The sequence below is a fragment of the Apis florea genome, unplaced genomic scaffold, assembly GCF_048593485.1.
Source record: "Apis florea isolate Af1SG1 unplaced genomic scaffold, ASM4859348v1 contig_3375_pilon, whole genome shotgun sequence".
In the NCBI taxonomy this organism is placed as follows: domain Eukaryota; kingdom Metazoa; phylum Arthropoda; class Insecta; order Hymenoptera; family Apidae; genus Apis; species Apis florea.
Genome location: NW_028256748.1, coordinates 26,390 through 38,692, shown reverse-complemented (window position 1 = coordinate 38,692; position 12,303 = coordinate 26,390). Strand labels below are relative to the sequence as shown.

The window sequence follows — 12,303 nt, the reverse complement described above, 5'->3', positions numbered from 1 at the left end:
ATCTTTACAGTTGCATAACAGATGTGTTTCGCAAATAAGAGCGGAATGTACACTTGGTGAATATGCAGTTCATATCCTCCCTCCTACAGCGATTTGTCCAGTTGTCTTGGACAGACAAAGATCGTTATCAAGAGATAGTAAAAGAGGAAGTAAACATGGGCAAGATTCATCAACTGTTAGCACAGTAAGAGTGTAATAAGATATATAATTAAATATATAATCAATTAAATAGTGTTCATTAGTAATTTTATTAGCAGAGTGGATTCCTAACATCTGGAACAGCTACTAATCAACAACCAGCAATGTCTTTCCAAATTACACCACCATCAGGGATCGTGCCACTCTTAGTGTTTATAAATCCAAAATCTGGAGGGAGGCAAGGCGAACGTATGTTGAGGAAATTCCAATACATCTTGAATCCGCGCCAAGTTCATAATTTGGCCATGGGTGGACCTATGCAAGGTTTACAAATGTTCAAAGACGTAGAAAACTTTAAGGTGATTTGCTGCGGCGGTGATGGTACTGTTGGCTGGGTCTTAGAAACAATGGGTATGATTAATAATTTAGGAATTCGGTCTTTAAAAAACTCATTTATAAATAGTATTTTGTCTTTGAATTTCAGATCGTGTTCAATTCGAACATCAACCCGCTGTAGGTGTTATACCATTGGGTACAGGAAATGATCTTGCAAGATGTTTACGATGGGGTGGTGGTTATGAAGGAGAAGCTATTCACAAAGTTCTCAAAGTATGTAATAAAATAATAATTGAAAATATTTTAATAAAAAAATTTAGAAATATTTTAAAAATATTTAATATTATTTCTTAATATAACTTTTAGAAAATAGAGAAGGCAACGCCTGTGATGATGGATCGCTGGCAAATAGAAGTGCTTGACCAAAAAGATGAGAAAAAACCAAATCAAGATAGTATACCGTATAATATCATTAACAATTATTTCTCGGTGGGTGTGGACGCAGCGATCTGTGTAAAATTTCATATGGAAAGAGAGAAAAATCCCGAAAAATTCAATAGTAGAATGAAAAATAAACTTTGGTATTTTGAATACGCGACCACGGAACAATTTGCTGCCAGTTGTAAAAATCTTCACGAAGATCTCGAAATCATTGTATGTAAATTTGCTTAAATTCATTTATCCAATAATATTGATTGCATTTTTTTGTTTGTAGTGTGATGGAACTCCGTTGGATTTAGCACATGGACCTTCTCTCCAAGGTGTCGCATTATTAAACATTCCTTTTACTCATGGAGGTTCTAATCTCTGGGGTGAACATCATACAAGACATCGTCGTCTTGGTAAACGGAAAAAACGACCAGACAAAGAACTCAGTACTAGCAGTTTTAATTCCGTAGATCTTACAGCGGCAATACAAGGTATGCACTTAATATATAATTAATTATTTAATGAAATAAAATTATTTAACGAATTGAAAAAATATTATTTATAGATATTGGAGACAATCTCATAGAAGTGATCGGTTTAGAAAATTGTTTGCATATGGGTCAAGTGAAAACTGGACTTCGTCATTCCGGTAGAAGATTGGCTCAATGTAGTAGCGTCACTATTACTACTAGCAAACGTTTTCCAATGCAAATCGATGGTGAACCATGGATGCAGGGTCCATGTACTGTAAGTTGATTTTTTAAATATTTAATAACAATTTAATTATATATATTATAAATTTATTTTTATATATTGTAAATATCAAAATATAAATATCAAAATATCATCAAAATGTTTTGTTATTTTAGATTCATATAACACATAAGAACCAAGTACCAATGTTAATGGCACCACCACCAGAAAAGGGTCGAGGCTTTTTCCGATTTTTAAAGAGGTGAACTTTGACAGTATCAAATAATGAAACTGAAGAATTGAAATCACTAATTCAGTTTCCAGCCAGAATGTAGTTTCAGCGTCATCCCGCCTCTTTTATCTTATCTTAAATAAACAAAAAAGAGAAGGAAGTGTATCAGTTCATACTTAATACAGTTTCTGTGCTCGTCCGAGCGCGTGGAACGAGCTTCGACATAACTTAGGTATTCTTGTACTACAGTATTTTTGAGAATAATAAAGCATTGTTCATCTTAGATTTAGGATCTAGCGGTAGACTCATGGTTTATCGGTGCTTTGAGAAGCTCGGAATAAAATTTTAATCGTTTTATACATTATACTAAAAAGCACCGAATGTTCTTTTTTGTTTTTCGAATCCGTAGTTTGAGTCTACCGCTTTAAATATACAAGTACAAGCTTGTACTATTGCAGTCGAGCGTATAATAATATACCGACATAACGGATTGTACGGTATCATGCAAAAGAGAAAATAATCTCGTAGATAATGTTATTTAATCTCATAGATAATATTACTTTTAAATAATATTATCGATGACTTTAATTATTCTCTTTTTTTTGTACAAAATGTAGAAATATTGTAAAGATTTCATTTCTTCATGAAATAAGCTATAATCAAAGTAGTCGAGGATAAACAGTTCATTTTTCTTAGACAAATAATATTTATCTTACATGAAGAGGATAAAATTTAATTTGCCAATTAAATATTGAGTATTTATGAATAATATATATTATTTTATATTCTACATATATGTTGTCTTTGATCTGTCTATTCTCGACCAATTTTACAACTGTTTACTTTTATAAAAAGGAAAAGAAAAAGAATTTAACAAACGACATGAAACAATTAAGATCGCTCCTCTTTTTTGCACGACTCCGTCCAACAATCAAAGATCTATCTTTCCTCTCTTAACGTTAAGATTTTTGTACGAGAGCTTAGTCGTAACTGCTTAGATATAAATCACAATCAATTGGTTTTATTTATTTATTTATTTATTCCAATATACTATTTATTTATTCGATGGCTCTCAAGCCGGAGCAATATATCGTAAGCATATCAACAAATCAAACGCGACGATAAAATAATAATAAATTTATTTCGCATTTATTTTTGTTTATAAATCATGTAATCAGACGTTATTAAAATTATACATATATTTTCAATTAGATGCAATGTAGATTATTAATTGATATTATAATTGCACGTTATTATAAATTATGTTTTTTTAAATTTATTATCTTTTTACACGTTGGCCACTTTTGATCGATACACGAATATTGATGCTTTTTTGATTGTACGCGTATTTACGCATGATGAATTATTAAAACATAGAAATGGATCACATATATTAAATAAATATATTGTTAAATAAATAGAAGACAAGCATAGATATAATATATTAATCAAAATCAATACAGCCAACGTGTTATATGTAATGATCAGTATTGTGGTATAGAATTTATAGAATTTTTCGTAGGATTCTTCTTCGACTACATCAGCATGCACTTCCTCATTGTCTGTACGAATGCTTCTATACATTTGCAAATTTTCATAGCCTCGTTTCTACGAGTGCTCTAAGATATTGACGTACTATTTATTTTTTTTTTTTTATATAACTATCATTTTTATGTAATTATCTTTGAGAAAAAACAAATTAATGTATATCAATAATTATAGAAATTTTTTTTATAATTCTTTAAAAGTATTTTCCGTCCGATAATAAAAATAAATAAGAACAGATTTTTTTTTTATAAATTAACTCATATTTTTATTAAAACATCATGTTCATTTTCTGAGCACTCGTCACTTCATGCACATTCATGTTATTCTAAAATGTCAATTTTAAGGAAGATCGAAACAAATCCAATCATATTTCAACAAAAAATCATCGTAACAATATTGAATACTATAATAGAGCTTCGATCGATTTATGAAAATAAAGATTAATAAATTTTTCATCTAATATCAGATCAATGTCATCAAATTCACTTACACTATTCCGTAATCTATAAATACCTATTTTGCTTTCGTACCATGTTATGCTTTTGTATAAAAAGTATAATGAAAAAATATGACACCAAGTATATGAAATCCCGCAGGGACCATCACAAACATCGAAAATTCATGTAACGATACAAAATGATCTTAGAGTTTATTTTGTAGCAATGATGATCATTAATCTCATGTAATCAATTCAAACAACATCAATGATATCCATTTTCTTGAAATTTCTTGAAATCTGGTTAGATTTTATTCATGTAAATAGAATATGAAATTTCTTCTCTATTTCATTTCCATTTTCATATTTTTTACATTTTATTTATTCGTTATTCATTTAATTACAAATGCAAGATATAGATTGTTCCCAAAACGAATTTCTATGAAAAGACATTTTAAAGGCAAGCGTTTACGAGTCAATATTTTCAAATATATATTTCATGATTAAGTATATATTTTATGTAGAGAATTGATATACAATTTATTCATCGCGCAAATAATTACTTCCTTTACAATCGTAATGTACGCATACTTCTTTTAGCAATTATATGATTGACTATAATATATATATGTATATGTATATACATATATATACATATATAGTTGCTCTTGTTAGACAAATCGAAATATTACGCTTATCTATAATGATAAAATCATTAAGATCTTAATGATTAAGTTATTATTCATTAGACAAAAATCGGACGAAAGAGGTACGACAATATTATCATTTATTCTCTGATTAAAAATAAATATTGTCGTGTTTCTTTGTGCGAAGCTGTGAATAAATGAATACTATTGGCACAATAATATTATAAATATTGTTTTTCTATTGGATTGGCACAGTGTCTCAGTATACTTGTCATTGTATAATGTTATAGTATAAAGAAAGACCCAAAAATCAAAAATGAAAAAGGAAAAAATAAAAAAAAAAAAAAGAAGAGAAATATATTCCGATGCATATAGCAAAGGATAAAAAATTTTAAAACAATTATCTACAATAAAAACGAATTTTTTAATCCTTAATGCAAAATATCGATTTCCTCAAGAAAGAAATATTTATATTCTAATTTATGATCAATGACATATATATAATATAATGTGATGATATTTTTAAACAGAAATTATTACATTTTTAAGAATATTGAAAATTGAAAATTGCTAAATTTTAATTAATAAATTTTCATACCTTGGTGTCTCCTTATGTGAATTTTTCTTATTTAATAATTTCAAACTTAAAAAATTCCGTTTTCTCAAGTTCATGCGTTTCTATATCCTAATTATTATAAAAAATAACAATTGATATCTTCAAATGAAACACTCTATATATAAAAATAACATATAGTAACATTGATAATAACACATGTCAATTATTTTCTTCTATTTACTAAGCACACTCCGTGATTCATAAGAGACTCAATAAATTAAAGGAATAACGTTGTTATTTTTAATAATAAAATAAAAATATTTTAATGACAAAAAGATTTCTCATTAATAACTAAAAAGACAAAAAAAAAAAAATTGAATAATAGAAATCGAATTAAAAATTCGAGATATTTTAATATAATTAATTTAACTGCCTTGAATATTTTAATTTAAATCGTTGAATAAAATATGATTGAATTATAACTGAATAAAAATTACATATAATATTGATTTTTTATCGATTCTGAAAAATTTTCTTATCTGTATCAAAAAAGTATTTCTATCATATTATGATACTATCAAAAAGTATTTTTTTTTTAATTTAAATTTTTTAATTAAATAAAAAATAATTTCTTTTTTATTATATTTAAAGAATATAATATTAAAACTAGTAAAAACTATAATATTAAAAAAAATATTTATTTTTTTTATCTCTTTACGAATACAAAATCAATAAATTGGAAAAGAAAAATATAAAGTTTTTAAATAAAATAATAAAAAATATAAATAAATATATATATATTTAAAATTATTACAACTCGCATAATGATAATTTAATTATTTTCTTAAAATTCTCTTATCATGAGACTATACTATTTACTATTCCTTGTATCTAAACTCTTAAGCGCTTGACTCGCTTAAAATCAATCTTACTACATATTTAGATATCCTTATGACATCATGCATTTTACTTTAGTTATTATTTACATTCTTAAAATCATTTCATAATCACAATCTAAACAGAGACATCCAATTTAATTTGATGTTATCTCAATCAATTACCTATATCCGCTTAATTTTGTCATATAAAAATCCACATAAAATTTTATTAATATATATTTATGATATTTACTTTAATGAATGATAAAATTTTGATATTAAAAAATTTGTTATTCTTGTTGTAACTTCATTTATTTTTTCAGATTGTATTATATAACTTTAATTTATTATTTTAAGTTATCTATCCTAAATAATTAAAAATATATTGTTTTATGAAATTTTAGCGGAGGAACTCGAAATAAACACAAAGGGTTAAAAATTAAAAAAAGTTTTATTGGAATTTGTAATAGTTAAGCGTTATTGAAAAATATTTGAATTAAAAAAATTTACTGCCATTTTTCTTGGGTCTTCATACATTTGAGCACTACTGCCATTTTCCAAAAGATAATAATTATGTATAAAAAAAAAGCCTGTTTATTATAGTGTATTATACAAAATAAAATGTAAATTACGATATAGGATTCCCTATAAGTATCCATAAAATATTTTATGTAGAACATTAAATATTATAACTTATAGTGAACATAAAATATCCGAAAAATGCATATAGTACATACTTTTTATTATATAATTATAATCATAAATTAAAAGATTATTATAAAAAATATATTATTACTTTATAATTTATTTACAAAGAAATATAAAATCATTTTATGCTGATAATTTAAAAGATAAATAACTATATATAATATGTATGTATTATATATGTTTATAGTAATTGAAACCTTTAAAATTAAAATGACGTGAAGCGCCACATAGCGCGAAGTAGATAAAATATCGTTGGTGAACTTCCGGTTCGTTTTTCTGACAAGTATCTGATGGTTGCTTGACATTTCGATTTTAATAATTTTATTAAAGTATGTTCATAAACCACATTATTTATTTATATCAATGAAACAATAATTTACGTATGATTTATTAAAGTAAATGATATATAATTGAAAAACATTTTCGCAATTCGGCAAATATATGCACGAAAGGTAAGACTACTCAAATATATCATTACCAGGCGTGCCACCGGCTGAGGTTAGATTTATCTGAATTCCGGTACGCTAATCGCTAAAATTTTATTAATTTTATTACTTTTTAGGATACGCTATAATTTTTTTCAAAATGATCAAAACAGGAGAGGATAACCTAAGACATCTTCACTATCAGCAAACAGTGTACGTATTTATTAAATTTTCGTTATAAACGATAAAATTTTTATTAATAGTTTTTTATTAATATATTTATTTTCATGCTTCTGCACTTTATAATAATTTCTAATAATAATTTGGTATTTCTATCTATAGATCTATCTTTGTATTAAATATAATATATCTGTCTTTATATTAATTATAATATATTATCATTCTAAATTTTTAAATTAATTTAAATTATATAATTATCATTATTTAATATTTTTATTATTATTATTATTATTTCAATTATTATATATATATTATATATATATATATATATATATATAAAATAAATTTATGTTTAGAGAATTCACTGGGCAAGAAAATCAACATTCAGTTGAATTATATGGTACCAATATTACTGTTATTCCTTCACCAGGAGGACATAATCATGGCAGTTCAAAGGTGAAACTAAAAAATATTGTTGATTTTACATGGGAACATAACTTTTATCCAGGCCAATTATTAGCTGTTCATATGTCTGGAAAATATTTAGCATATGGTATAAAAGGTAATCTAAATTTCAATTAAAGTTGCATTTATTTGATTACATATATATTTTTTAAATTTAAAAAAATAACATTATTTAGTTGGTAATGGAGGAGGTATGGTTAGAGTTGTATATAAAGAAATGGAACAAAGAGCTTTATTAAGAGGAATGCGTGCTGCAATACAAGATCTGGCATTTGCACATGTTTCAAATGCAATTTTAGCATGCGTTGATTATTTGGGAAATCTTTTCATACATACCATTGAATCAACACCATCTGAATTGTTATGTAGTTTATTACTACAAGTAAATGCAGAAGATATATCTCCTACCAGTCATCGTGTGATATGGTGTCCATATATTCCAGAAGATGTACCATCAGATGGAGATAGAGTTTCAAAGCTTTTAGTTCTAACTCGGGGTTCCAAAGTAGAGTTGTGGTCAGTTAATACTGTTTCAGCAAGATTCAGATCAATAGAGGTGAATGTGTACCTTACTTACAGATTATAAAATCCATACAAAATGAACAAAGTATCCAACTGTTTGACTAAATGATAGGCAACTGATCCAGCTGTAAAGGAAAATGGAGGCATGTTGGAAATTGATCAACATTCTGATACAATCATAGAAGCAACATTCAGTCCAGATGGTACAGCTTTAGCTACGGCTAGTTTTGATGGAGAAGTAAAATTCTTTCAAGTTTATTTACCTAGTAATTCTCATGGTAATCAAGCACAACCACGTTGTTTACATCAATGGAGACCACATGGTGGACGACCTATTTCTTGCTTGTTCTTCCTAGATGATCATAAAACATATCATCCAGAGTAAGTAATTCTTAAAAAAATATTATTGAATTTAATGTATTATTTGCAAAATAATCATTATAATTATATTTTATTTTTTAGAGTCCAGTTTTGGAGATTTGCTATAACTGGATGTGATAATAACACAGAATTGAAAGTTTGGTCTTGTGAAGTATGGTCATGCTTACAAACTATTAAATTCGCACCCACGCCTTCTACTGGTAAATTACCGGTGTTAAAAGCAGGCTTAGATCTTAGTGCAGGATATCTTTTATTATCAGATATCTACAATAAAGTTCTATATATATTAAGTCTTATAAAAGATAATGGGGATACATTAACATCAGTAAGTACAATATCAGAATTTCTTCTCCCATATCCAATATTGAGTTTTGGAATTGTCGACGCTGGTCTATGTAAAGTACGTCCCACTGGTGAATCACTCGAAGATTTAAGTCCTTGTGAAGATGATATAGAAGAGCAACTTGTCATCAGGATGTATCTAGTTCAACCAAAATCATTGCAAGAATGTCATATTGCTTTTAAACCTGCCTCACATGTGAGTGGTAACTGCCTCATGGACACACTGACTCATGATTCATTGGGCTTTTCTGAAGACTTACCAGATATGGAAAATGTTAATCACAATGGAATTTCAGGGGAAAATTGTGAAGAAAATTGTTCTTTATCTGCTACAATTGAAGCAACAACGAATCATAACACTGGCTTAAATTTAATGACACCTGATGCATTCAGTTCTCCTGCCAAAAAAGAAAATAATGAATTAGATTCTCGTCCCAGTAGTCCAGAATTAGGTAAAGTCTTATCTGCTAGTCCATCACTTGCACAAGCAGTGCAAGCTTTAAATGCAACAGATCCACCATTAGCTACAAGCGAATTAGAAGAACAAGCACCTGCTAGTAGTGGTAGTAGTCCGTCTAGAGAAGTAAGAGAAATTTTATCCCTTACAAAAGCAAATGAAGAACCAGAAACTGAAAATAAACCAGAAATTACTAATACTGTTGATGAAGATTGGCCTAATATTCCGATGGTATTATTAAAAGATGTAAGCAGACATGCAATGCAGGAAACTGATGGTTTTACAAATGAAGAAGAAAAAAGAAAAAAAATAAAAGATGAATCGACTATTGCAGAAAATGATGAAACTACTTGGCAAACAACAAGCAAATTGAATACTCTTGAATTAATAAATAAAGTAGAATCAATTTTAGAAGTAATTCAAAATCAACGACAAGAATTAAGAGAATTACGTACCGAAATGACTAGATTAAGACAAGAAACACCAATTTCGACGCGAGTAGAATCTGCTCTAGCAAGAGCTTCACAACAACAAAATGCAACCTTAGAACAAACATTATATAGCCAAATGGCACGTCAACATGAATTTCTTAAGACACTTGAAACAACAATCAAAGATAAAATTGAAACTACTTTACCACGTATTATTGAAGACACAGTAGAACCATTAAAGCATCAACTTAGATTAGATTCTGCTCGAATGGATGAACTCTTAAAGAAGAATTTAACGGATCTCATTAATAGTTCTCATATAAAAGATACACTTGCTGTGGCAGCAGTAAATGCAGCAAAACCAGCATTAGATGCAGCATTTAAAGAAGCCTTTACAAATGTTCTTTTACCTGGAATGGAAAAAGCATGTCAAACGATGTTCAGACAAGTACAAGATGCTTTTATCAGGGGTACTCGTGAATGTAAGATATTCGATATAATTTAAAGAAAATATTATAATATATATGTATATTATATAAAATATTTCTTTTATTTTATAGATCTTCAAAATGTGGATGCAATTGCAGATAAACAATATCAACAACGAAATGAACAACAAAGTGAAGCATTATCTGCTTTAGTTCGTGAAGAATTACAAACAGAATTGAATAGAGGTTTAATTATTCTACAAGAAGGAACGATACGTACAATTCGAGATTCTATTAGAGATAATTTAAATCAACAATTAACAGAAATTACAAATGCACGGTAAATGAAATATAAGTATTACATTAATTTTTATTAAGGAATGATATTAATTTAATGTATATTTATAGCTCTCGAGCTACTACACCTGCTATACCAGTCTCAGCAGTCGCCGATGCTCAAGCACGAGTTATATCTCTTCTTCAAAGAGGACAATTAAATGCTGCTTTTCAACAAGCTCTAAGTGCTAGTGATTTAGGTTTGGTAGTATTAGTTTGTGAAAAAACAGAACCCGCCAGAGTATTTTCTTCTGTGGGACCTCAGGGTCAAGGTACAAGATGTATTTTACAACAACCTGTAATTCTCTCACTTGTACAACAATTATCTGCAGATTTAGGACATCGTACGGAACTTAAACATAGGTAATTTTTCATGAATATATTTTACTATATATTTGAATTTTAATTGATTTTTTATTATCATTTACTAGGTGGCTTGAAGAGGCAATATTAAATTTAGATCCTAACGATCCTGTGACACGAGAACATATGGGTACCGTATTAATGACATTACAAACACAATTAGCTGCTTTTGTTGCAGCAAATCCAAATCATAGTTCTACTCGACGTATGAAAATGTTAGCTATGGCTGCACGTGCACTTTTAAATCAACAACCTTGATGTTATATACATATGGAATAGAAAAAACGCATTGACACGAGATTTTATATGTTTTGTTTAAAAAAATACTTTGATATCATCTGAAAGTAATATTCATATTATCTTCCTGTTTAAGACTGGCAGTAATTTACATAGAATATGAAAAAATATTGTACGAATTTATTATTAGCAGTTAATATAATTTCAAAAAATCTGTTTTTATAATTTAATTTTTCATAAAGTATATACGTTTACAAAATATTGAAAAAAGAGAGAATTTAACAGAAAATTATTTTCTTGATTATAAATACATATTATGTAAGTGTATTATACATAATAAGTAAAAAGCGTGATATAAATAAGAATGTCATTAAAATAATGACATACAACTTAAAGAATTTAAATTATTATTTTATTAATTATCAATAAAAAATTTTATGAATTACTAGTATATTGACTGATATTAAGAAAGTTCTTTTATAATTTGTATGATACACAAAAGAAATTTATTTTTAATTATTATAATTACATTTCTTAAATAATATTTTCCTGTAAAATTAAACTATGTAATGTTCTCACATTTAAAGCGAAATTTTAAAAAATAGAATTTAAATATAATTAACATATATTCTCTTAATTCTCCTAAATGTTGACTTTGTATTAATATATAGATAATGCATTTCATGACATATTGTATGATACACATTAAACTTTTCATATGCACGAAGATCGAAAGTAGCTGTTAAATTTTAATTAGATTTAAATTATAAGCTTTAATGACTCTTTTTGACAAAAAAATTTCATAAATTCTATGTTTAAGAACTATATGTATGGAAATATTTCTGTTCTATCGTTTTATTTTATCTCTATTTCATCCGTATTTTCTTTTACCGAATATACTGCTAAATGTAATGTAATAAACCAAAATATTCTATATTTCTTACTATGAAAAAAATAAACATTTTAAAATGAATAAGTTGTATCTCAAATTTTATAATATATACATTAATAAATGGGGTAGTAACTTTGATATACTTTAATAATTAACATAATAAGCATGTGTATGAATATGTAAACAAAATATTCACAGTTTATAATTCTTCAAAGAATGTAAATAATATATAATTTATATGCA

At 27.0% G+C, this 12,303-nt stretch overlaps 2 protein-coding genes across 3 annotated transcripts in view; both read left to right on the top strand.

The window, feature by feature from the left end:
* Dgk (diacyl glycerol kinase 1) overlaps window positions 1-4,159 on the top strand; it is an 82,359-nt gene extending 78,200 nt beyond the window's left edge. Inside the window, exons 12-18 of one of the 2 annotated variants that reach the window (XM_086912304.1) lie at window positions 11-184; window positions 258-549; window positions 623-747; window positions 841-1,128; window positions 1,190-1,394; window positions 1,469-1,650; window positions 1,773-4,159. In XM_086912304.1, the coding sequence (XP_086768430.1) occupies window positions 11-184; window positions 258-549; window positions 623-747; window positions 841-1,128; window positions 1,190-1,394; window positions 1,469-1,650; window positions 1,773-1,862 (1,356 nt within the window). In that variant the 3' untranslated portion in view covers window positions 1,863-4,159. Of the gene's footprint in view, window positions 1-10; window positions 185-254; window positions 550-622; window positions 748-840; window positions 1,129-1,189; window positions 1,395-1,468; window positions 1,651-1,772 lie in introns of both variants that reach the window. The other variant, XM_086912303.1, reaches the window with a different exon arrangement.
* A 2,720-nt stretch (window positions 4,160-6,879) lies between these two features.
* Ge-1 (Enhancer of mRNA-decapping protein 4 homolog Ge-1) lies at window positions 6,880-12,141 on the top strand. The gene is made up of 9 exons (XM_003697249.4): window positions 6,880-7,053; window positions 7,164-7,239; window positions 7,563-7,768; window positions 7,848-8,227; window positions 8,306-8,574; window positions 8,656-10,286; window positions 10,365-10,572; window positions 10,641-10,931; window positions 11,000-12,141. Exons 2-9 carry the CDS (start codon window positions 7,187-7,189, stop codon window positions 11,187-11,189), a joined length of 3,228 nt encoding a protein of 1,075 aa, XP_003697297.4. The 5' UTR covers window positions 6,880-7,053; window positions 7,164-7,186; the 3' UTR covers window positions 11,190-12,141.
* Window positions 12,142-12,303: the final 162 nt, after the last annotated feature.